Here is a 23,869-nt window from a genome sequence, read left to right on the forward strand (position 1 = left end):
GAGCAAATATTCTAGGAAGTAATCACTTTAAACAATGGTAAGAGTCCTTCCTGCCATATTTTTCAGCCAAGGGTGATCTTCTGTGAAAGGGCTTCTCTACCAAAAAGTAAGCTTATTTTCTTAGCAGGCAACCTGACCTTTGGTTAGCTCTAATACATTCGTAAGACTCTATCTAGTTATTTAACATTTTATTTTGTTTTTAAAGTAATCTCTGCACCCACCATGGGGCTCAAATTCACTACCCTAAGATCGAGGGTTGCAAGCCCCACCGACTGAGCCAGCCGGGTGCCCCAAGACTCTATCTAGTTTTATTAGAACAAAAACAAAACACACCATGTTTCATGATTTGGTAAAATTTGAATGGCATGGATTTGAACTACGGATTTTTAAGAGGTAGGAGATTTGATTAGAAGAATCCATTTGGGGGTTATTTTTCAAACAAGGCCATAAGGACATGATTAATTCTAACATATCTGACCTGGGATTAAGCATTAACATAAAGATAAAAAAGAAAGGCAGTAAGACCACAGAGAAAAGCAGTATAGCATTCTCACTGATGTATCCTTGTTTGCTCTGGGTAAGGTCTGTGCCGAAGATGGAAAAGACCTCTTATACCTACCACATGTAAACCACAGTCACATTCCTCCCCAGCCTCCACATATCCATTTCCACATTCTGTGGGCTCAAATAACTGAAAGAAATTAGGAAGAGAAAGGAAAAATGTTTTAATTTATCTCAGAAAATCAACACACCAACTGGGCCATACACATGGCCCTATAATCAGCTATCAGGTGATATTCTTCTGTGATCTGTTGTTATGGCACCTATAAATGATGTCTGTGTGGGGAACACGTTCACTTATTAATAACACTTCTAAAAAACCTATTCCAAATGGGATACTATTTCCTGGAGGATTGTCTGGATGCAGGCTCCAGAGATGACCTCTACCATGAGAATTACTTGTTAATGGAAATAAGCTGTCAAAAAGAATAAATCATTTACCATATTTGCTAATGGAGCTAAAATGCATTACTACGACTCACAGATATCTAATTTGGTGACCTATCTCCAGGCAACTGAGAAAACAAAAAATTGTCAAAAAGATAAAAATGTTTCGGTCACAGCCAAATGTGATATACACAATCAAGGAGATACAAATAAGCTTAGAAAAGGTGCTGCCCATAATTCTCATTGAAAAGAAATCTGTACTATCCAAAGCATATTATATAAATAAGCAGACATATGCATGGCTCTATAGAAATCTCTCAATCATCTCTGGAGCAATGGAAGAGTCAAGTTTCTAGAATGATTCACTCTACTATGCTATGAACTTCACTTGCCAATAAACTATATTGCAACCAATGATAGAGACAGTTGATTGTTTACAAGAAACTTCCTATTTTCCATTAGCTGGGGCAAGGTCTCCCTGGGCATGTCCATCACACCTGGATGAAGACTGGAACAGCACATCCCAACCCAAATGCTCAAAGCCATGAGTATGAGAGGGCAAAAGGGACCCCCTTCCAGTAGCACCGCCCCCCCAAGGAAGGGCCACCTTCCACTGAGTCCACCTGACAAAGACCCAATTCTCCTTCCACTTCCAGGAAGGGAAAACTCTTATTAGAAGCAAGAAAGGTTTCCAGGTTACTTGGGAGGAGTTGGACTCCCCCATGGGAAAGTCCAGTGAGTGAAATCCGAAGTCCAAACCTCCTTGGTATTTTATCAGCAAGCAGGAGAAAATGGAAATGCAAAGGTCAGAATGGAACATGGCTAGCACTTTTTATCAGGCCTCCCATGGATTCAACTGCCAGATTTCATTCTTGGACCCTGCTTCATCCTGTGACAGGCCACTATCACAAACTAAGTGGAAAACATGGCTCAGGGGAAGGATCCCACAGCACAGAAAAGAGGCACACAGATAGTGTGAAAATAACATACAAACTGTGCATACCTACATTCAATCACTAAAAGCACTTAGAAAAATAAAGTTTGTTCTTTGATGCATACATAGGGGTGCCTGGGTGGCTCAGTCGGTTGAGCATCTGACTTCGGCTCAGGTCGTGATCTCACAGTTCATGGGTTTGAGCCCCGCATTGAGCTCACTGCTGTCAGCCTGTCAGTGCAGAGCCTGCTATGGATTCTCTATCCCCTTCTCTCTCTGCCCCTCCCCTACTGTGCTCTCTCTCAAAACATAAAACATTAAAAAATTTTTTAAAAACTCTTCTAGGGCACCCGGGTGATTCAGTTGGTTAAGCATCTGTCTCTTGACTTTGGCTCAGGTCATGATCTCATGGTTCATGAGATGGAGCTGCACCTAGGGCTCCATGCTGACGGCACGGTGCCTGCTTGAGATTCTCTCATGAGTTCGTGCTCTCTCTCAAAATAAATAATTCACTCACTCACTCACTCATAAATAAATAAATAATTCTGCCATGTAGCTTAACAAATAAATCCAAAGCAGGCTCCAGGCTCTGAGCTGTCAGCACAGAGCCCAAAGCAGGCTCCAACTCATGAACTGTGAGATCATGACCTGAGTCAAAGACAGACACTTGACCGACTAGTCCACCCAGGTTTATTAATTTTAAAATTGAAGATATATAGTTATTTTTATTTAGTTTCCACATTATTGGAATTTCCTTTCTACTCACAGGCACTTTTGGAAATCTAAGAGTGGATCCTTATACACACACTAGAAATCTTAGAACTCAGTGTTGTTCCCCAAGGCATGCTGCTTATAATTAGCCAGCGAGCCACAAGGGAGGTAAAATTTGTTACATACATTGCAATTTATAATGCCAGCAGCTCACATTAATTCATTACTACTCATTTTCCCCATTCTAAATACTTTGAAGTTTTCAGATTTCTTGCATTGAGATCAATGCCATGAAAGGCAGGCGGCCGAATTTAATGATGCAAGGTCACTTTAAAATTCCTGTTTCTTTTTTCGCAGCCTTACGGAGATTTCATACAGATGTCAGACATCAAACTACTATCCCCTGACTACAGGAGTATCACTTATTTATAAGGATAGGAGTAAATTATTCTGTCAATTATTCACACTAGTCACTGATTTTTTTAAGGCTAACTTGATTTCACTGCTCTCTTAATTCATAGAACATTAAGTCTTTTTGTTTAGCAAATGGGCTCTATTTGACTTATGAAATAGTATGGTCAAAAGAAATATGAAATCTACAATGTTAGAATTTCTACACCATCTGCTAATTAGCAGCAATCCTGTCTTTTTGCTTGTTGAACAATTCATTTCCAAAAATGCTACTATAGGTCCACAATCCCTTCTCCAAAAGCTTTGTAGCCAGGGAGTTTGAAAGTCTGGCTTTGCTAGATTTTAGAAAAGTCTGATGCAATGGCCATGTTCTATGTAACAGCCCTGAGGGGCCTCACGCATACCCTATAATCAAAACCATTTATATTTCTGCAGTAAGACTTATGAATATTTACACTAGGAGAGATAATAAAGGTTTTCAGTTTAAGACAAGTTTTACTGCCTTGACATGTTCTATGAAAACTCATAAAAAACACTTCCAATTTTTTGAGCTTTTTGAACTAAGCAATTGTGTATAAGGATTGTGACATGGTGTATATGAATTTGATGAAATGCCAATTGACAACACGGACCTTCCCACAAAGAGAGACTACATAATAAATAATAAATACACATATGTATTTATGAGATCCATAAATACCTTGAGCCAGTTTCTGTCTGGCACATATTAGTAATGCTTCCCGTCTAGGAGAATAGACCACTCAAACAAACAAAAAAAAGCCCTAGGGAGAATGTCAAAGGAAAATGGAATTTTTGTCAGAGAAATGGGTTAAAGCAATATATCTGTTTTTGTTTTTATTTTTTTTAATGTTTGTTTATTTTTGAGACAGAAACAGAGCGTGAGCAGGGGAACGACAGAGAGGGAGATAGAATCCGAAGCAGGCTCCAGGCTCCAGGCTCCGAGCTGCCAAAACAGAGCCCGGTGCGGGGCTCGAACCAACAAGCTGTGAGATCGTGACCTGAGCTGCAGTTGGACGCTTAACCTACTGAGCCAGTCAGGAACCCAATATATCTTAATCTAACCCACAGTCTCTTAGCAGTAGGATGAAAAATGCTAACGTGAAAACTTCAAAGATATTTTAATTGAAGGATGTTTGGGTTTTTTGGAGGGGAAGGAGGGAGGGGTATAGCCAGCATTGAAAAATCAAAGATTCACAACAGGGAAACTATGGTTTTATCATTCATTTAAACAGGACCACTTCTTCAACATGATAACGGCTTCTATAAATATTAATCTGATTGACAAAAAGAAAACCTGTTTTCCAAGACAAGTATGTGACGTTTGGCAGTGTTCCACTGTAAAAAGACAGGTCTTTCTGCATCTAGTTTTATTAAGCTACCTTTCCAGCATTTCACAAGGAGTAAAATGCAAGAATGGCTTTTAAGTCTTTTCCCACAAACAAGAGATTTGAGAGCTGACCTGAGGTATATATGATTTCATAGGCTGTTGCTTTCATAAACCTTATGTACTTCAAATGAATTTCTTAGAAGCAAAAACAAAATTGGGCAAATGATTACACAGTTACTAACCTTCGTCGGCCGGTTGAAAAGACAGGCTCCGCCCCCTCTCTGCAAAAAGTCTCTGTATTCCAAAATGCTGCACTTTGAGAACTTTCGGGAATGGGACACCCTGAGAAAATAAAGAATCAATTATGTAAATAATTTACCAAAAGCAGTCATCAGAGAAGAAAATTAAAACCCTTGAACTAGAACAAAATGTTCACTCTGGATCTAGATGATTCCACACAAATTTTGACAAGGCATTTATGCCCCAGTTGCCAGCTCAGTATGTGTGGTAGAGTTTATAAAAACAGAAATTCAAAGAAAACCACGGATTGGGAGGTAGGTTACCTCAGCAGCCGGGCTCTTCTGCGCCTGGGCTTGGACCAGTTTTAGAAAGCTCATCACTAAACTTCTCCACCCAGGCTATATTTGTAAATGTGGTCATTTGTATTTGCTCTGTCTCTGTAAAGGCAAGCACTTTTTTGCCTCTGTCCCAAATAAAAGACGCAAGGGAACCTGCTAGATTTTACTTTGGAAGAAGGAATTCTTACAGTCAATTTATTAAAGATTACATAATGCAGCCTTCAGGAACACAAGTGAGGCAAACAATGAAACCCTAAAGAGAAACATTTTATTATACACACACATACACACAAGGATATCTGTATATATGTACTTAGGACATATACACACAGCAAAAACAGAATTAGGATAAGCTCTTTCTGAATTAGAATTGAGTAATAAATAAATCCTTATGCTCAACTTCAAAAACAATTGGTGATATTCATGACGTAGCAGGAATAAAGCCTCTGTGATGTAATCAATCAAAGTACTATCTCTGTGTCGGTGCATAGGGAAATAGTATACACATGGTCACGGTTAAATGGAATTATACGTGCTGATTCTTTGGGCATATTTGTCATAGAACTTGATTTGAGGGTGACAGGCTACTTATTCCAAGATGTAATCCAATAGTTGTTTTGTACCCTGGTGCACGAGGGTGGCACACGGCAGTAGGAAAAGTCTGGCATTGTTGACAGGGGTCTCTTAAAGAGGCTTGGCATTTCCCCTAAAAGTCTGCTAAAACTGCATTTCCAATAAGAAAATAAATTGGCATACATACACATATTTAAACACACAGACACACATGCACATACACACACACTAACTTTAAAAAGTTTTATTATATCCTAAGGGTGGTCAGTCCAAAGATTCATTTAGAAGTTGGGAGTTCAGAAGGCAGAAGGCACCTCCCTTTAGAAGCAATATTATAAATAGTGTCACCTTCCTATAGTAGTCCTCAAAAAGGCTGTTTAAGCCACAGTGTTACTGAACTATGGTGCGACAGTAAGGGGAGCATGAAGTTAACCATTTCATGGTTAAACTACATTTCTAGAATCCTATGTCCTAAAGCAGCAGGAAGAATGTTGACTCTCTGCAAGCCCTCACTCCTCATTTTCCCATGAGCAGGACTCCGGGGAGGGGGCGGGGGGAGTAAGGAAGGGACCCTGCAGGAGTAGGTCAGGGCCTCCGGCCACTGGGGCTCCTCGGGGTGGGAGGCGGGACTAGAAATTGGTGATGTGTTGAGCAGCTATCTGGGATGAAGAGAAGGTACAGGAGAGACAAAACGGGTGAGAAAACCTCTCCCACATAGACGGGGTGGGCGCTAGCCTAGGGGGCCGTAGGGCCGTGGCCCCCATGGGTGCAGGGACCCGCAGCAATGTTTCCAGGCTTTGGTTCACAGCTGCAGCAGCAGCTCTGGGAAAGTGGCCCTAGTTCCCAAAGTATCCTCACAAGAAGAGAGGAGATAGGTGAGAAAATGTTCAAATTTCTATCAATAGGAGATAGCTAATTTAGACACAATGAATCTATCTTAAGAACAACAAAAAAAGCTTTATTGATTAAATAAGCAATATAGTACAATTTTTACTACGGCAAACATGTCCATTTGAGAGTTCCTTAAAATATAAATTGATACCTAAATTGATTTTCACGGACGGCTTCAGGCAGACAACCAGCTTTTATTCTAAGTGCACTAAAAAATTAATGCCTCTACTAAACTTAGAAGCATTTAATAACGTGCTTCCTTTAAAGGTTAATAGAAATAGAAATTATTACTATATGTTGCTCTTATCAACAAATTTAAGGAAAAAGTTAAAATATAAGGCAAATTCATCCTTCCAGTTTTAAAATATCAGATAATTAATGATTGAATTTACACTGAGTGCTGAGCCTACAAGACCAGTATGCAGGAGACTGTGTATGTAAGCATAGGCAGCAATTTCAGTGAAAGGCATATGTCAAATGTATATATAATGAAAATTTACCCTGTTTCCTCCATGATGCAGCCACCCCAGGACTCCGTGCAGTCACATTCTAGTCCAATGAAATAATAAGCAACAGAAAAAAAAGAGAAACAACAAAAGTCACATCTTTACTTTGCACTGCAGCTCTTGAGAAAATTCATTACCAATTCCATGACATAAAGATACAGAACGTGGGGTCTCTCCAAACAAAACCTATTTCTTTTAAAACAATATTTCTTTGGGGCACCTGGGTGTCTCAGTTGGTTGAGTGTCTGGCTTCAGTTCAGGTCATGATCTCACGGTTTGTGGGTTCGAGCCCCGCGTCAGACTCGGTACTGACAGCTAGCTCAGAGCCTGGAGCCTGCTTCGGATTCTGTGTCTCCCTCTGTCTCTGACCCTCCCCTGCTCATGCTCTCTCTCTCTCAAAAATAATGAAACATTAAAAAAATTTAATAAAACAATATTTCCTATCCCTTTCAGAAGTATAGTTTGCTTTCTAAGACAACAGCTGTCAAGAAATAAAACTGTGCCTCTCTTCATTCTTGTAACTCAGAGAACTCAATTCACGTTTACTGGAAAGTAGCCTGGTCTGGAAATGAAAAGCCCGAGGTCTAGCCCAAGTTCCACTGCTGAGGAAAACAGGGAATAGCCTCTCGGCCTGTCTCCCAGAGTGGGTCACAGGCTCACGCAAGACGAGCGCCTGTCTGTGCTCAGTGAGCTGGGAGGCTCTCGGGCACAGATATAATGAGTCATCACAGAAGCTCCGCCAACAGAGCGCACTGGAAGTTCCAGGAGAGAATCCCATTTGCTAGAGTCAAAGTGAAGTTCAGCCAGAGACCTGAAGAACGCTACGCTAAAAGGTTTAGGAAAAGAGAGCATTCGAAAATAAAAGTGTAAATAGTCATTTAAATTAAACAATAATCATAAACTCAACATAGATGCCAGACACGGACATACTGATCCAGTAATGGGCTGTTCTTTTCTTTTTCCTATTCTTTTTTCTATCATAAACACAGATACTTTTAAACAAAGACTTCCAGGTGAATTTTTTAAAAGTCGAAGTTCAGAACTAATGAACCATCTACCTAAACAAATAATTCACTAAGGACTAAAACGTGTTGGGAAGGAACTACTCCAGGCATCAGTAATGAACCCCTACTTCTCACTGCAGACCCTCACCCAACTCCATGACAGGGCTCTGCTGACCCCAGCGCTGGCCTCTTCCCGGCCCCAGACTTCACAAGCAGGGTCGTATACTTGGCCCTACTCCTTCTGATCTTAAGGCCATCTATCCCCCTGATGGAACCCCAGATACCTCCTTTAGAGTATACTGTGTGTTTCCTTGCAAAAGCAAATACTCTGAGCAAGATATTAATAAATGAAAGTTCATGGATATTTGCTAACTGCCACCAGACTTAATACACCAATAAAGTGATGACTTAATATGTCCAAAAAGGAAATCGAGAAGCCCCTGGATATGTATTTTGTTTCAAGTTTCCATAACATTATGCATTAATGACAGTCATTTGATAGTCATCAAAAAAGTATAAAATGGGGGTGCCTGGGTGGCTTGGTCAGTTAAGCATCTGACTTCAGCTCAGGTCATGATCTCACGGCTTATGGGTTCGAGCCCTGCATCGGGCTCTGTGCTGACAGCTCAGAGCCTGGACCCTGCTTCGGTTCTGTGTCTCCTTCTCTTTCTGCTCCTGCTTGTGCTCTCTCTGTCTCAAAAATAAATAAACATCAAAAAATAAAAATTTTTAAAAGATAAAAAATGTAGGATAATGTTAACATAGATTTATCTTCTCTGGGGAGATGAGGTGGGCAGGGAGACCTTTACTTTTAGCGTCTGATAATTCACAGAGGGGAGCAGACTTCCACTTAGGAGAATAATTTGAGTGAATACTTTGGTCCTTTTATCCACAGGGTCACATTATGACTTTTGTGGGTCCTAGGCACTTTGCCTCAGGCCGCAGAAGTGTATTAGAAATTGTATTTTGCTACTTTGTTGGTTTAAAGAGGAATATAATCCAGGTTGGATTTTATTCTGATTTTTAAAGAAATTCAAAAATTTCATGAACTCCTAAAACCATTGCAGGCCTTGGATATTTTGCTACTGGAAGCTCAGCCCCGTCTTTCCATCTTCCTCTCTTCTGGTTAGTGAAGGGAGTGACCCCAGCAGTCACTGGCTGCATTCTCCCACTGGACGGGATCTTCGGCCCTGTTCGGACTCCCTCTTGGCACTGCCCGCCCACCAGAGTGCTATCTTCTACCACCTATTCCCAGGTTTAAAGGGCCCTAGGGCAAGGCTGTCTGGAGGCTTCTTCTTGAACTTTTCTGATGGGACCATGTGAGTGAGTTCTGTTGGTGGTAGGTAGGTGGGGAATTTTAATTAGTGTTGGCGCTCCTTTTTTGACACTAGATCTAATCTATTCCTTGATCCGATTGTACTATTATTAACTCCCTGATGGAGTCTTGTTGGCATCTAGTGTCTATACTCCACCGCTTAGAACCCAGAGAGTACTCACCACCCTCAACCCCCACACTCTGCAGTGTGAGAAAGAGCTGATCCCACTCTGAGAAAGTGAATATGATTTTGTGAATTTTAAAGGAGAGATATCTACAACCCAAACAGATTAAGAATTACCTTAAGTCACTCATTTGATCATCTTTTTTAAGAGGAAGGACGTAGACTACAATTAAACTATAATGACTTAGGAATGAAAAATATTTATTTATTGACTGGACATGCATTATATAGACAGAATGGCACATGAAAGTGAGTAAGAAGGTCAATGTACATACTTGGCTTTCTGCTAGAAGGTTCCCATTGGATTCCAAGGTTTTGAGCCAGGCTCTGCGATAATACTTGTGCCACTGCCATTGGAAGACCATACTGTTTTTCAGAGTTGAAAGTGTGTGGAAACATTTGAGAGAGTGCACAAAGCTAGTTATTATTTCTTAGTCATCACCACATATCACCTCAGTACCCTAAGTAGAGCCTCACCACATCAAAAGGTGGCATATGCTCGGTATCACTTTTTCCTTGCAACTGGGCCCAAGAAGCAGAGAGCCTCCCTTACTATGTGGCATCTCTCAGAACTCGATGCTCTCACATGGAAACATAAGCTACAAGTCCTAAAAGGCTGTGCCCCAATCCGACTCATCCCAAACCGAGAATAAATTCAACTGACTATAAACACGCCAAGAGAGGTCTCTACTGAATGGCAGCTATTGGGATAACTTGTTATAATATATCCTGGCATTTATATAGTTGGTTCAGCCTTTTTGGGTGCTGTCGCTCACTGTTGTAAGAATTTCCTTTATATAAATGAAGGCACTGGAATCCAAACAATGAGATTAGGGAAATATTTGTTTCAATGAAGTCTACAGATAAAGAGGTAGAAGGCACAAAGATGAAAATTTTGCATAGGGAGAAACCAAAGATATGGATTGAATATAATCACAAGCTCTTTGATTTAAATGAATTAAAACCTAACATCTGCAACAAAGCATTATAGCTTAAAGTTACCAGGAAAGGAATAATAAGCTTATAAAAATGTATCCATAGAGGTGAAAAAGTATCTGAACCAATCTCTGGCGTGCATTTGCCTGATAAATATGAAAAACTGTTATTATGAAATGAAGCAATACCTCTTTTCTAACACCAAAGACGACTTTGGGTTCTATTTACTAATATAAATCACTTATACCTTATTCTTGATGTCACTGTCATTTTAAACAAGCCCGAGAGGGATGTAAACTAGGCCACAGGGAAGAAAGAGATCAGATGCAAAGACAAAGCTCTACTTTAAGAAAATTGATCAAATTTACCTCATTCACGCCAACTCCCCTTGTGAGAGAACAGACACCTCCAAAGTAACTCAGACTGCTTCTTTTGTAGTGGAATGTCACACGCCTACAGAAAAAGAAAGTGCCATCAGGAAGCCAATGTGGTGAGCATCATATAAGATCTACCAAAACATGTCTGCTCACTCTATACTGAATACCCCAAACTCAGCTTACACTGATACCCCAAACTCAACTTCCCTCAAGAAATCCATTTGAAATACTTTTAGGTTTATCTTGTCATAAATGCTTTTAAATTTATATAATGTTAAGCAATCTCAGTAGAACAAACATTAATTGAGCACCTACTTAGCACTGGCTGATTATTATAAGTTTATAAGTTATTAGAAGTTGCTGATTATGAACTGAGAGAAAAGAATAAAGAGCTAAGGTGAGAGGCAAGGAAGGAGGAATCTGGGTGGTCTGATTCCAGGATAAAACCTTGAAGGATGGTCTGAAAACAGCTTTGTCATGAGTGGTCAAGGAAACCACTTATTATATTAAAAGAAAGTACGGTAATCCTTCCTTTTAAGGATAAAATCTCAATTTTATTCAATGGCTCACTTCAAAAGACTATATTTCTAGCCTCTCTTGCAGCTATGTGTAGCATGTGATGAAGGGATAGTAAATGATTTACTGGTACAATTGATATGTGCAAGCTTTCAGGAAATCCACTTTAACGGAGCTAACTCAGCTGGAAGGAATGCTCTGGAAGAACATTCTTTTGCACTCTTCCTTCCCTGTACTCCTGATGCCTGTAATAAAGGCGGGTGCACCAGCAGCCACCTTGATTCATGAGTTCGCCTGGAAGATGGAAAGTATGGAGAAAAGAACATGCTCTGAAGGTAAATCTTGTGACTGTGGAACCGCCTTCTCAGCACCAGAAGGCTTACCTCGCTGCTGCATATGTAACCAGAGAAAGAAATCAATTCAGGCTCAATACATTTATGTATAACTTAACTGGTACAGTAAAGGGATAAAGATAAATGTCAACCCAAAGACCACGGGTACATACGAGATGAGGTGCACGGCATCAGCATGCTGTTTAATACGCTGCCGGTATTTGGAGAACTCGTGGAGCATCTGCACAGGGTTGGTGGTGATCTCGATATGATCCTTCTCAGTCCAGGTCTCTACAGCCACCAGGACAACCCTGGTATTAAGCTGCTCCTTGTAAATCTGAGGGTATACAACAGGACAGGTGCAGGAGGAAAACACTGGGTCAGACATGCACAATCAGTGATTCAGAGTCAGTGGAAGGACAGGAGGGGAGGTGAGAGGAGAACATGAGGTCACAATTAGCTCAGCACAAAGAATCATCTTTCCTTTCTCATTTCCAAGAGCAAAAATAAAGAAATAACAACCACACAATTCAGCCTCTCTCCTATTACACTATTCCAACCCCAAATCAGCACAATCAGTGGTCAGGCATCTCACTAGGGGATGGACGGTAGGGATGTCAAGATTCTAAAGACTTGACATAAATTCTAAACAGGGTTGAGTAAAATCCCTCTTCTAAACTTCACAGGAGGTAACATGTAGGAGCCTGACTTACTGGCTCTGGGTAAGTGCAGTATGACCAGTGAGTCCTGCAGGACTGGAATAGACCGGTAAATCCTTGGACAAGCACCAGCAACATGGCTGGCTTGCCCTTGGAGGCCCTGTGACACTTCACGTAGAATAACACCCGGAGGGAATCACTGATCTGGGCCACAACAAGGAAAGCAGATGCATGTCACCCCTTTCACCCTCACCACAGGGTGGCAACATTCACAATACCTAAACTGTATCTTTCTGCTCTCTTTCTCGTTTTGGCCCCGTAGCTAAACAATTCACACAATCAAGCAGCTTCAAAGACTGCTGTCATTTTGTCCTATTGTCAAGCTAATTAAGAAAATAATGGGTGTCTTTGAACTCACTGAAGAAAGGGAACATCATCATGCCTAACTCACCCTGCAGCTCTAATGGTTTTTACAACAAGCAAGTTAAAAGTAATGTCTTTTTAAAATGAGCTGGTCAGCTTCAGAAGAGCCCAAAATAAAAATTCCACTTTGCAAGATGTGATTCTATTCAATCACGGTAGAATGACAACACAAAGATGCAACCAAGTCAACAATGTTGGAAGCAAAAATGGTGTGTTCAATACTCTTTTCCATACTAACTAGTATTTTTTGCCCGAGAAGGCCTGCTGACAAGAGCCGAAACTACAGAAAATTAATTACCCAGCTGTAAAATGGCTTTCAGAATTTCAATCTTGACTCTGTACGATCCACTATGAGCATCCACCCGTGTTTTGCCTTTACCTAGCTGTCCCTGCAGGTGTCATATGTGATGAGTATTTACATGATTGAAGGTTTGGGAACTGTTTCCAAGGCGGAAAAGGAGGCAGTTCTTTGGAGAAAACAAGGATCATTTAGATATTTGGCAATTCATAAAAAGCCTTCCTTTCCCAGGTAAGAGGAGACATATAATAAATGTCAGATAAAAATATATTTTTTTAACCGAACAAAAGAACACTTTCCATTAGAACACAAAGGAGTATGCTATACTCAATCTAAGACTAGCCAAATTGAACTAGTTATTAGAACATAGCAAATAATATTCACGTCTATGGAATTCTAGCTAAAGCAGGAACAAGGACGAAAATCTTCACCATCTTCTCTGTAACTTATAAAATGAGAGGGAAAAAAATATTGAATGAACGATTTGTAGAGTTAGAAATTTTTGTAAGAAGATGTAGATTTTACAGCTTCAAATTAATTTTATTTGGGGACAGCACTTAGTTTTGTCACCTAAAAATAAAATCTGAAGCACTCACTACTGAGAAAGTAAATGTGAGATTTTTTAAAAACTGTATTTCCTATATTCTCCAAACACACTCCACCTCAATCTATTAGCTCTCTTGCCATATATTTAAGACAATAAGCTCAGCTGGTTATTATCAACAAAGACTCATTTGCCAAGTGTGATTTATACTCTTTGGTAGTTTATTTTCTCTTTTGTTTTTGTCCTTCATAGGCTTGGTGACAAATTGGTCTAGACCTCACTTATAAGCAGCACTGAAGCATCTCTGGGATGCTGCGAATGACTCAGCAGTCCCCGAAACTCTGATGACTTTGTGATGTTCCCACTCTATAATTTCTTAGCCAGATGAGCTTAAGGATGGCAGGTTTACTTTTTCCCAAGAAAGAATTCAAATAACAAACAGGCAGAAAGAGAAACCATTCCACCTTCGAAAAATAGGCTCACGAAAATCAGGATACTTACAGAATCCACAAGGTTGACCACAGACTTTGCAAAGTTATTGGTGTGTGCATGAGAAGAGCGATACTTCTTATACTGGAGGGGAAAGGATAGACCAGTCACTGCCAAGTCATAACTTAATGGCAAATTTCAAGATTCCGTAAAAGCAGAAATCTCACAGTAATAGTACAAACAGGGGTCTACTATACACACTTCAGCTCGTGCCCTGTTGGATATGGTGGTGTTCTATTTTACTTCTCTGTTAAGCAGCAAAACTCTATCTAAAACACCTTACCAGTTCCAGGGAAGGAGAGCGCCTGTAGAAATCTGTGTGAGAAGCTTTACACCTGAGCAATGAGTCGTTCATTCAGGCTTCACGTCTACAAATGCAACCTTTCTGTTCTCGCTGAAGCCACCTTGACCAGTTTGCGAAGAGCTTAGCCGAGAAATTTAGGCTAAGCTTTACACTCAAGACGCTTCTCACTTTAGCTCAAGATCATACACAGATCAAGAAATTTCCCTAGGCAGCATTTTAGATGCTGCCCATGATATGGAATGCATTGTCCATACATTTCAGTATATTCTTTCAGAAGAATGCCTCCTCCAAATAAAGCTTTTAAGAATGTTTATGGTTATTTATGATTATTTAAGAAAATAAAAAGTCAATTAATAGAATAATTCCGCAACAACAGCTGGAGGGCTACGGTTTTAGCCAAGAACACTGCACAGTAGGTCTTTGAGAGGGCATTTTAAAACTGACGTCTGCCACGGGGGAATCATGTCCTCTACTGAGGAGAAAAGAAAACATACTCAGAACTACTGAATCAGATTTGCACCATAAATCTTAAAAATCTGCCTTTAATCATAATTACTAAAATAACATCTTTCATAAACATTAAAAATGTTTCTAGGTTGGAAACCCACGATTTCTTTGTTTTTTTTCTCCTTTGCCCACTTTTACACTATAAATTTGTCAGGCTCCCTTCATTCATTCTCTCTCTACCCCTGGTACTATGATTTTTTTAAACAAAGGTCTTCATGTTTACATACCTGATATTTATTTTTTTATCATACTTCCTACACTGACAACCCAGGAAAAATGTGCAATAAATTAGCACCATGCTACTGGTTTGGTAGCATCATTAATTTATAGCCATTCACATTTATAACACTTGACATAGTGTGAATGTTTGTATCTCCCCAAATCCACGGGTTGAAATCCTAACTTCCAAAATGATGGTACTGGAGGTGGGGCTTTGGGGAAATGCTTTGGTCATGAGGCAGAATCCTAATAAATGGAGTACTGCCTCACAAAGGAAGCTCCAGAGAGTTCCATTGTCCCTTCTACCAGAGGACGTGAGGACAGAGTGAGGTGCTGGCTCTGAACTAGGAAGCAGGCTCTCACCAGAACACAACCATGCTGGCACCACAATTTTGGGGTCCTCAGCCCCTGGAACAGTGAGGAATTAATTTCCGTTATTCATAAGCCACGCCCACTGTGGTATTTTGTTACAGCAACCCGAATGGACTTGGACTCAGAACGGACTCGGGCTCTTTGCTATTGCTGCCGCTGTGCACTCTAATCTGACCTGAACTGTCTTTCTGTGTTCCTTAATAGTTAACGTCAATCTGTGCATATAACCATAAAACACCATATTGATCAAAAAATCTTAAGGCACTTTAACAGGGTGTTCAAACCTAGCATGAAGAAGTTGCTGTAAATAGCTAGATTTTAAGTTGTCCAGCAAATTCTACGCACTAAAAAATGTCAAAGACATGTTTTAACGTAAAAGCAGAAGTCTCAACATTAAGTCCCTTTGGGGTGATGAAAATGTTCGAAAGTCTCAACATGAAGAAGCACACATCACACACAAAAAAGGAAAACCGTTAGCTGACGACACCTATTTTAAGGCTGTGGTGTTAGGCACCTGTTACAACGCACTTTATTTTCTTCTGAACATTAATTTGTCCATTTTGTAGGCTTCTTTTTATAGTATAAACGTCTGGAAAAATATGACATGCAAGTTAAAAAAATTAACAAGATGAGGTCTTTTTTGAAGTCTATCAAAATGTGATGTTTTTCACTTATTTCATGTTCGTAATTTCCACATCTCTGTTTTCCTTTTTCAAAAGCCCACTATGCCCACTGTGGGGTAAGTGAATCAGAGAGGGTCTAGTAGGGAAGCAGAGGGACCTGCTGGGAAACTACTGCAATGGTCCAGGTAAGAGGGAAGGAAGGCTGGATATCTGTATAGAGAAGTAGGTAGACACACTGCGAAGGCAGGGTTCCCACGACTTGCTGATAAAGAGGGGAATAAAAGATGACTCCTAGGTTTTGAACCTGGATGGCCGAGGGAACAGTGGCACCACTTAAAATAATGAGAAAGGCTAGGGGAAGAGAAGCTTAGGACTAAGGAATCAAGAGTTGTGATTCAGAAATGTTAGAGATGCCTATTCACTACTGAAGTAGACACGCGAGTAGACAATTGGCTACATAAGTATGGATTCAGGAGGCTAGAGGCATAAAGTAGAGAGGGCCAAATTTAAAGTCATTGTATTTTTTTTAAAGATTGAGACTGGAAGTGGGCGTGTCGGGGGGAATTATAGAGAGAAAAGAAAGCCCAAAACCAAGTTAGGGGCAGGTACTCGCAAAAGTCTAGGGGCCAGGTACAAAAGACTAAAGAAAAAAATCAGTGAGGTGGGAGAGCTGTGTGTCACAGAAGGTAAGGGATGAAGAAAATGTTCCAAACAGGAGAGCGTGGTCAGCGGCATCCGCGGCTGCTGAGAGAGATGAATGATGGCGGCGAGCAGTGCCCACAAGGATTTACTAGGATCTCTAAGAGTTTCACCTACAACAAATACATGCTCCTCACAACTCCATGAGGTGGGTTTTATTAGCCTCATTTTAGAAAAATGGAAAGTGGGGTTCAGAGAGGACAAAGAACTTAGCCACGGCCACACCGCTGGAATTCAATGCCTACTCTGGGTTCAGACAGAAGATAAACCTTTTCTGTTAACAATTCTTATAAAATAGTTTCTGTATATTCCCAATAAGTCATGATTATTGATGAGAACTCATAAATAGTTAGGTGCCCATAAAATATGGTGGTTTTCAAGTAGGGTTTAAACTGAAGTTTAAATTGAAAAATGTGTGAGTTATAACATACTTGCATTCTCTGACTTATACATAAGGACACAGCAAAAATGTCAGCAAGACATTTTTTGTGCGCTTTAAAGTATTTCAACCATCTTTCTATTAGAATAAGGTTTTTCATATTTATATTTAGCCAAGTGGCTCAAAGAAATGTTTGCAGACCCTTATCAAGGCTATAATTGGCCCACAAATTAGGTTCCACCAGCCAGCTACTAAGATGCTTTCTACAAAATTGAGGGATTTTTCTTTTCTAATTGAAAGCCACTGAAAACATGATGCTTGTTCAAAGAAAAGTGTCTGCATTTTTTTTTCAGGAAGCCAATATTAGGTTACTCTGAATTAAAGAGGTTAGCTTGAATGTGAATGTAGGCAAAATGTTTCTATTTCCTGCATGAATAAGAACTAATTTTGCATATAAGAAATTGTGCAATCTCCATTTATGATAAAACTTACTTTCACATTTTGTGATCACTGAAAATAATTTACATTTAAAGTGCCAAATTTACTTTTCCTTCCTGAACAATTACAACACTTAGGAAATTTGCTTTTTGAAAAAAAAGTTAAAATTAGAGCTTGATTTTCAACCCAAGGGTGACGGTTATCAAAACAACAGTGATGCTTCATCTAGCACAAAGATTATAAAATGAGTAATTTCAGGGATGATCATTCTAAAACCCAATAGCAAATCTTCAGATATTAAAAAACAGATGGTATTTATTCTAGTTCAGTGTTACTTTCAAAACATGAATTTCAGTACTCTGATCCACGTTCTGATTTACTACTTCTTTGTGGCAATGAAATTCAACAACTACTTAAAAAGAAAAACTTTTTTCTCATTTCTTACTATGCATTCCCTCCAAATTTATTAGTGCAAATTATAGTTCTTTTATTCTAGTTTCTTTTTTTGTCTTTTTTTATTTTTTATTTTTAATGTTTTTTAATTTATTTTTGAGAAACCAAGAGAGCTAGTGTGAGCAGGGGAGGGTCAGAGAGAGAGGGAGACACAGAATCCAAAGCAGGCTCCAAGCTCTAAGCTATCTGTCTGCACAGAGCCCGAGGTGGGGCTCGAACCCACGAACCGTGAGATCATGACCTGAGCCGAAGCCGGACACTTAACTGACTGAGCCACCCAGGCGCCCCCTTAATTTTATTTTTGAGAGAGAGAGACAGAGAGTGAGCTGGAGAGGGGCAGAGAGAGAGGGAGACACAGAATCTGAAGTAGGCTCCAGGCTCTGTGCGGACAGAGAGGGGCTCAAACTGTGAGATCATGACCTGAGCCGAATTCAGACATTCAACTGACTGAGCCACCCAGGTGCCCCGTATTCTAGTTTCAAAGATAGATGAACATATCATGCCTAGTTCTCACTCAATTTTAATAATAATAAGATAATTATAAGATTTACCATTAACAAATTTGGTACCATAAACAAGTTAATTTTATAAGAAAATATATAGCATAATGTGAAGAAAATATTTATGAAAATGGTATTGGTTACAGGACTGGTTCAATATTCACAAATCCATCAATGTGACCCATCACATTAACAAAAGAAAAGATAAAAACCATATGATCCTGTCGATAGATGCAGAAAAAGCATTTGACAAAATACAGCATTCCTTCTTAATAAAAACCCTTGAGAAAGTTGGGATAGAGGGAAGTTACTTAAACATTTTAAAAGCAGTTTATGAAAAGCCCACAGCTAACATCATCCTCAATGGGGAAAAACTGAGAGCTTTCCCCTTGAGATCAGGAACATGACAGGGGTGTCCATTCTCACCACTATTGTTTAACATAGTGCTGGAAGTCCTAGCATCAGCACTCGGACAACAAAAGGAAATAAAAGGCATCAGAATTGGCAAGGGAGAAGTCAAACTTTCACTTTTCACAGATGACATGATACTCTACATGGAAAACCCGATAGACTTCACCAGAAGTCTTCTAGAACTGATCCATGAATTCAGCAAAGTCGCAGGGTACAAAATCAATGTACAGAAATCGGTTGCATTTTTATACACGAAAAATGAAGCAACAGAAAGAGAAATCAAGAAACTGATCCCATTCACAATTGCATGAAAAACCACAAAATACCTAGGAATAAACCTAACCAAAGATGTAAAAGACCTGTATGATGAAAACTATAGAAAGCTTATGAAAGAAATTGAGGAAGACACCAAGAAATGGAAAAACATTCCATGCTCATGGATCAGAAGAATAAACATTGTGAAAATGTCATTACTACCCAAAGTGACCTACACATTCAATGCAGTCCCAATCAAAATTGCACCAGCATTCTTCACAAAGCTAGAACAATTTCTTGGTGTCTTCCTCAATTTCTTTCATAAGCTTTCTATAGTTTTCCTCAAATTCATATGGAACCACAAAAGACACCGATTAGCCAAAGTTATATTGAAGAAGAAAACCAAAACGGGAGGCATCACAATCCCAGACTTTAGCCTCTACTACAAAGCTGTCATCATCAAGACTCTATGGTATTGGCACAAAAACAGACACATAGACCAATGGAATAGAATAGAGCGTCCAGAACTGGACCCACAAATATAAGGCCAATTAATATTTGACAAAGCAGGAAAGAGTATCCAATGGAAATAAGACAACCTCTTTAGCAGGTGGTGCTGAGAGAACTGGACAGCAACATGCAGAAGAATGAAACTAGACCACTTTCTTACACCATACACAAAAATAAACTCAAAATGGCTGAAGGACCTGAATGTGAGACAGGAAACCATCAAAACCCTCGAGGAGAAAGTAGGAAACAACCTTGACCTCAACCGCAGCAATTTCCTACTCAACGTTCCCAAAGGCAAGGGAATCAAGAACAAAAATAAACTATTGGGACTGCATCAAGATAAAAAAAGCTTCTGCACTGCAAAGGAAACAATTTAAAAAAAAGTAATAGGCAACCGACAGAATGGAAAAGATAGTGGCAAATGGCATATTGGATAAAGGGCTAGTATCCAAAATCTACAAGGAACTCACCAAACTCCACACCTGAAAAATGAATAATCCAGTGAAGAAATGGGCAGAAGACATGAATAGACACTCCTCCAAAGAAAACATCCAGATGGCCAACAGGCACATGAAACAATGCTCAGCATTTTGAAATACAAATCAAAACCACCCTGAGATACCATCTCATGCCAGAGTGGATAAAATGAACAAACCAGGAGACTATAGATGCTGGCAAGGATGTGGAGAAACGGGCACCCTCCTACACTGTTGGTGGGAATGCAAACTGATGCAGCCACTCTGGAAAACAGTGTGGAGGTTCCGCAAAAAACTATCTGTAGAACTCCCCTATGACCCAGCAATAGCCCTGCTAGGGATTTACCCAAGGGATACAGAAATGCTGATGCATAGGAGCACATGTACTCCAGTGTTCATAGCAGCACTTCAACAACAGCCAAATCATGGAAAGAGCCTAAATGTCCATCACCTGATGAGTGGATCAAGAAGATGTGGTTTATATATACAATGGAGTATTACATGGCAATGAGAAAGAATGAAATCTGGCCATTTGTAGGAAAGTGGATGGACCTCGAGGGAGTCATGCTAAGTGAAATAAGTCAGGCAAAGAAGGACAGAAACCATATGTTTTCACTCAGGTCTAACAGGAGAAACCTAACAGGGTACCATGGGAAGGGGAAAGTGGGGGAAAGAGTTAGGGAAGAGGGAGGAGGCAAATCATGAGCAACTCTTGAATACTGAAAACAAACTGAGGGCTGAAGAGCAAGGGGATTAGGGGAAAGGGGGGTGGTCATGGAGGGGGGCACTTGTGGGGAAGAGCACTGGGTGTTATATGGAAACCAACTTGGTAATAAACTATTTAAAAATAAATAAACAAAAAAAGAAAATGATACTTTAATGGGAGGGTGCTATTGTATCATTCATAAGATAAAGACAAGATTATTTACATGCTTCCATTGAAAAGGATTAAAACATAAATTCAAAGTTTATAAATTTTTAAAAATTATCTTTTTCTATATATACAGTTAGTGCTATCTGCTATTTGATAGTTTTATGTACCTTTCCAATAAGAGTATGGTGGAACAGGAAATGAGGAATTGCAAGTAATGGGTTGGAGAGCTGCTCCTTCATTTCCCAGCTATATGTGAATTTAAAAGCATTGCATGAATCTTAATTATTGCTTTCACTACTTTAAAAGTATTTACATAATGGATATTAGAAAAAGCCTAAGTGTCTAAAGCCATAATTTCACAATGTGCCACAGTGCGAAAAACTGAGAAACAGCTAGATAAAAACTCATTGTGCCAATCAACCAAAATAGTTCAGATGAAAAATTATCTTGGGGTTTCAAGAAAATTAATGTCCTTCTGAAACTCCTTTTTTAGCCTTCATTATCTAAAATGGCTGTCTACACATTTGGTTTTCCTTCCTACCAGAGAAGACCTTTCCTAAATTGTACATAATTCTGATATATTCTGCTTCTGCTAGCATATACCAAGCAATATACATAAATGCTACTGGTAAATAAAATAAACCTGCATATAAAATGAAGAGGTATTCCACTGAAAACTATTTAACATAATTAAACTAGTACTTAGCAATTTATTGGAAAATGTCTGCTGAAGTAAAGACTCAAACAAAAGTTTAAAAATAAATTGTCACCACATTTTTAAATATATGATTTCAAGGCTTTTTCTGAGTAGCATCTAACTAATCAGAATTTCACGTAATTTTACCCTGTAGTCTGAGAATCTAATTTGGTCTTCCCAAAGTAAAACAAGGACCTGGGCGCCTAGTGGCTCAGTCAGTTAAGCGTCCAACTTCACTCAGGTCATGATTTCCTGGTTCGTGGGTTTGAGCCCCACATCAGGCTCTGTGCTGACAACTCAGAGCCTGGAACCTGTTTCAGATTCTGTGTCTCCCTCTCTCTCTCTCTCTCTGCCTTTCCCCCAACTAGTACTCTGTTTTTTAAAAATAAATAAATGTTAAAAAATGTACTTTAAAGGGTTTAATGATGTATGCAAGGCAATCTGAATTTTTGTTGCAATCTTGTACAAGTTTTTCAACCATACCTGACTTTCAAGGATTCTCATCTTTCCAGAAGGTAACTGAGTTTTCATAAAAGCAAGTACTCTTTGTCCCGTTTATACAATTTTTAATTAAATTATGTAATTACAACAAAAATTACAACTGGCCTGCACAGTCTGGGAAGTGTGGCCATGGGGGCTGGAACCACCTCTCAGCAGTTTACGAGAGCCAATCGGGTGCAACTTTCCCCCGCTCCTCATTTAGTGACCTCTCACTTGAAATCAACCACAATGGGAGTATTTACACCACAGAAATTAAGGGGTTTTTTTCCATAGAGTTGGGTGTTAAACATTTATCAGCATATCCCAAGTGTTGGTAAGACTCTTTAGAAAGCTCTAGGCTTCAACCAACCTATCTAATAAGGGACATGATTAAGTAAAATATGGTTAAGAACGTTTCTACTCTATTTTAAAGAAGGGCCAAAGGAGGCAATAATTATTTTTCATGTCTCTTAAGTGTTACAGAGATGACACACTAAGTCACATTTTACTTTGACATAAGTAACACAATATTATTCATCTTTCTAAAGTTTAAAGATAAATCATCAAAGATAATCTCTTTGGATATGACCTTATCATACATGTTTATCTCCTATAACTATTTTTGCCACAAGTCATAATTAGCAAGAAAAAAATAATGTTAGCAGAACAAAGATGTGCAGTAAAATTAGAAAGTAGAGGCCAAATAGAATAAGAGAAGTAGAGGATAAAAATTTTAAATGAAGATGTATAAAAGATGTAAAATAGTTAAATGTATTAATTATAATCACTAGATAAAAGGAAAGTTTTGAGTTGTGAAAATTCTATAAAACCCAGTTTCCAAACACCATGAAATAAATCAAGCCATTCAATAGTTCCAAAGAAATAAAGCATCTAAATATATTGGCCTTAATAAGTTTTAAATTAAAGTGAAATATAATCTTTCTTAAGCAAGCTGCCAGGTTTAAAACTCACTGATTCTTTATATTCTTACCGTTTTGTGATCATTAACAATCATAAGTTCCAAATATTTCATTTCTTCAAACACACCACGAGACGGCTGTGGAAAATAAACATATATGGAGATTGACTTGGAATTTCCAAGGAACCCCTTCCTGCCTACTTTGTAAACACCCTGGAAGAAACTTGGTGAGGAGACCAAAGAAAGTGACTGTAAAGTGTAGACAAACATTCAAGTATTCAGAAAAGAATTATATTTAATTATCATTAAGCTACTCATCAAGATAGAGAACAATCCATGTTATTTTTATGTGATTTTCATATGTATCAATATTCTAGAGAAAAATGCACAGTATAATTCTGCTAAAATAAATCTCAATTTCTTTGGCATTAAAATGTGATAAAAGAGATTCTTTCCTACTTCAAAGAAAATCTATTTAAAATTCATTTAATAAGAATAGCACAGTACATGTGCAACAGCTATCAATATAGTGAAAAGAAGGGCTGCCTGGGTGGCTCAGTCCATTAGGTATCCAACTCTTGGTTTCGACTCATTGATCCATTGGTTTGTGGGTTCAGGTCCTGCATCAGGCTTTGTGCTAATGGCGTGGGGCCTGCTTGGGATTCTCTCTTTCCCTATTTCTCTGCCCTTTCCCCACTTGCACGTGCATGTATTCTCTCAAAATAAATAAATAAATAATTTAAAAAATATATATATGTGTGCGTGTGTGTGTGTGT

General features: G+C 39.1%; 1 protein-coding gene across 1 annotated transcript in view; it reads right to left on the reverse strand.

Annotated features, from left to right (window-relative positions):
* LOC115287490 (disintegrin and metalloproteinase domain-containing protein 23-like) overlaps window positions 1–23,869 on the reverse strand; it is a 194,387-nt gene that overhangs the window by 65,769 nt on the left and 104,749 nt on the right. The window contains exons 8-14 of the mRNA XM_029933979.1: window positions 23,166–23,231; window positions 11,738–11,901; window positions 10,708–10,792; window positions 9,679–9,769; window positions 6,895–6,943; window positions 4,595–4,694; window positions 620–691 (exon numbers count right to left, since the gene is read on the reverse strand). Of these exons, the coding sequence (XP_029789839.1) occupies window positions 620–691; window positions 4,595–4,694; window positions 6,895–6,943; window positions 9,679–9,769; window positions 10,708–10,792; window positions 11,738–11,901; window positions 23,166–23,231 (627 nt within the window). The remainder of the gene's footprint in view (window positions 1–619; window positions 692–4,594; window positions 4,695–6,894; window positions 6,944–9,678; window positions 9,770–10,707; window positions 10,793–11,737; window positions 11,902–23,165; window positions 23,232–23,869) is intronic.

The sequence above is a fragment of the Suricata suricatta genome, chromosome 3, assembly GCF_006229205.1.
Source record: "Suricata suricatta isolate VVHF042 chromosome 3, meerkat_22Aug2017_6uvM2_HiC, whole genome shotgun sequence".
Taxonomy (NCBI): Eukaryota; Metazoa; Chordata; class Mammalia; order Carnivora; family Herpestidae; genus Suricata; species Suricata suricatta.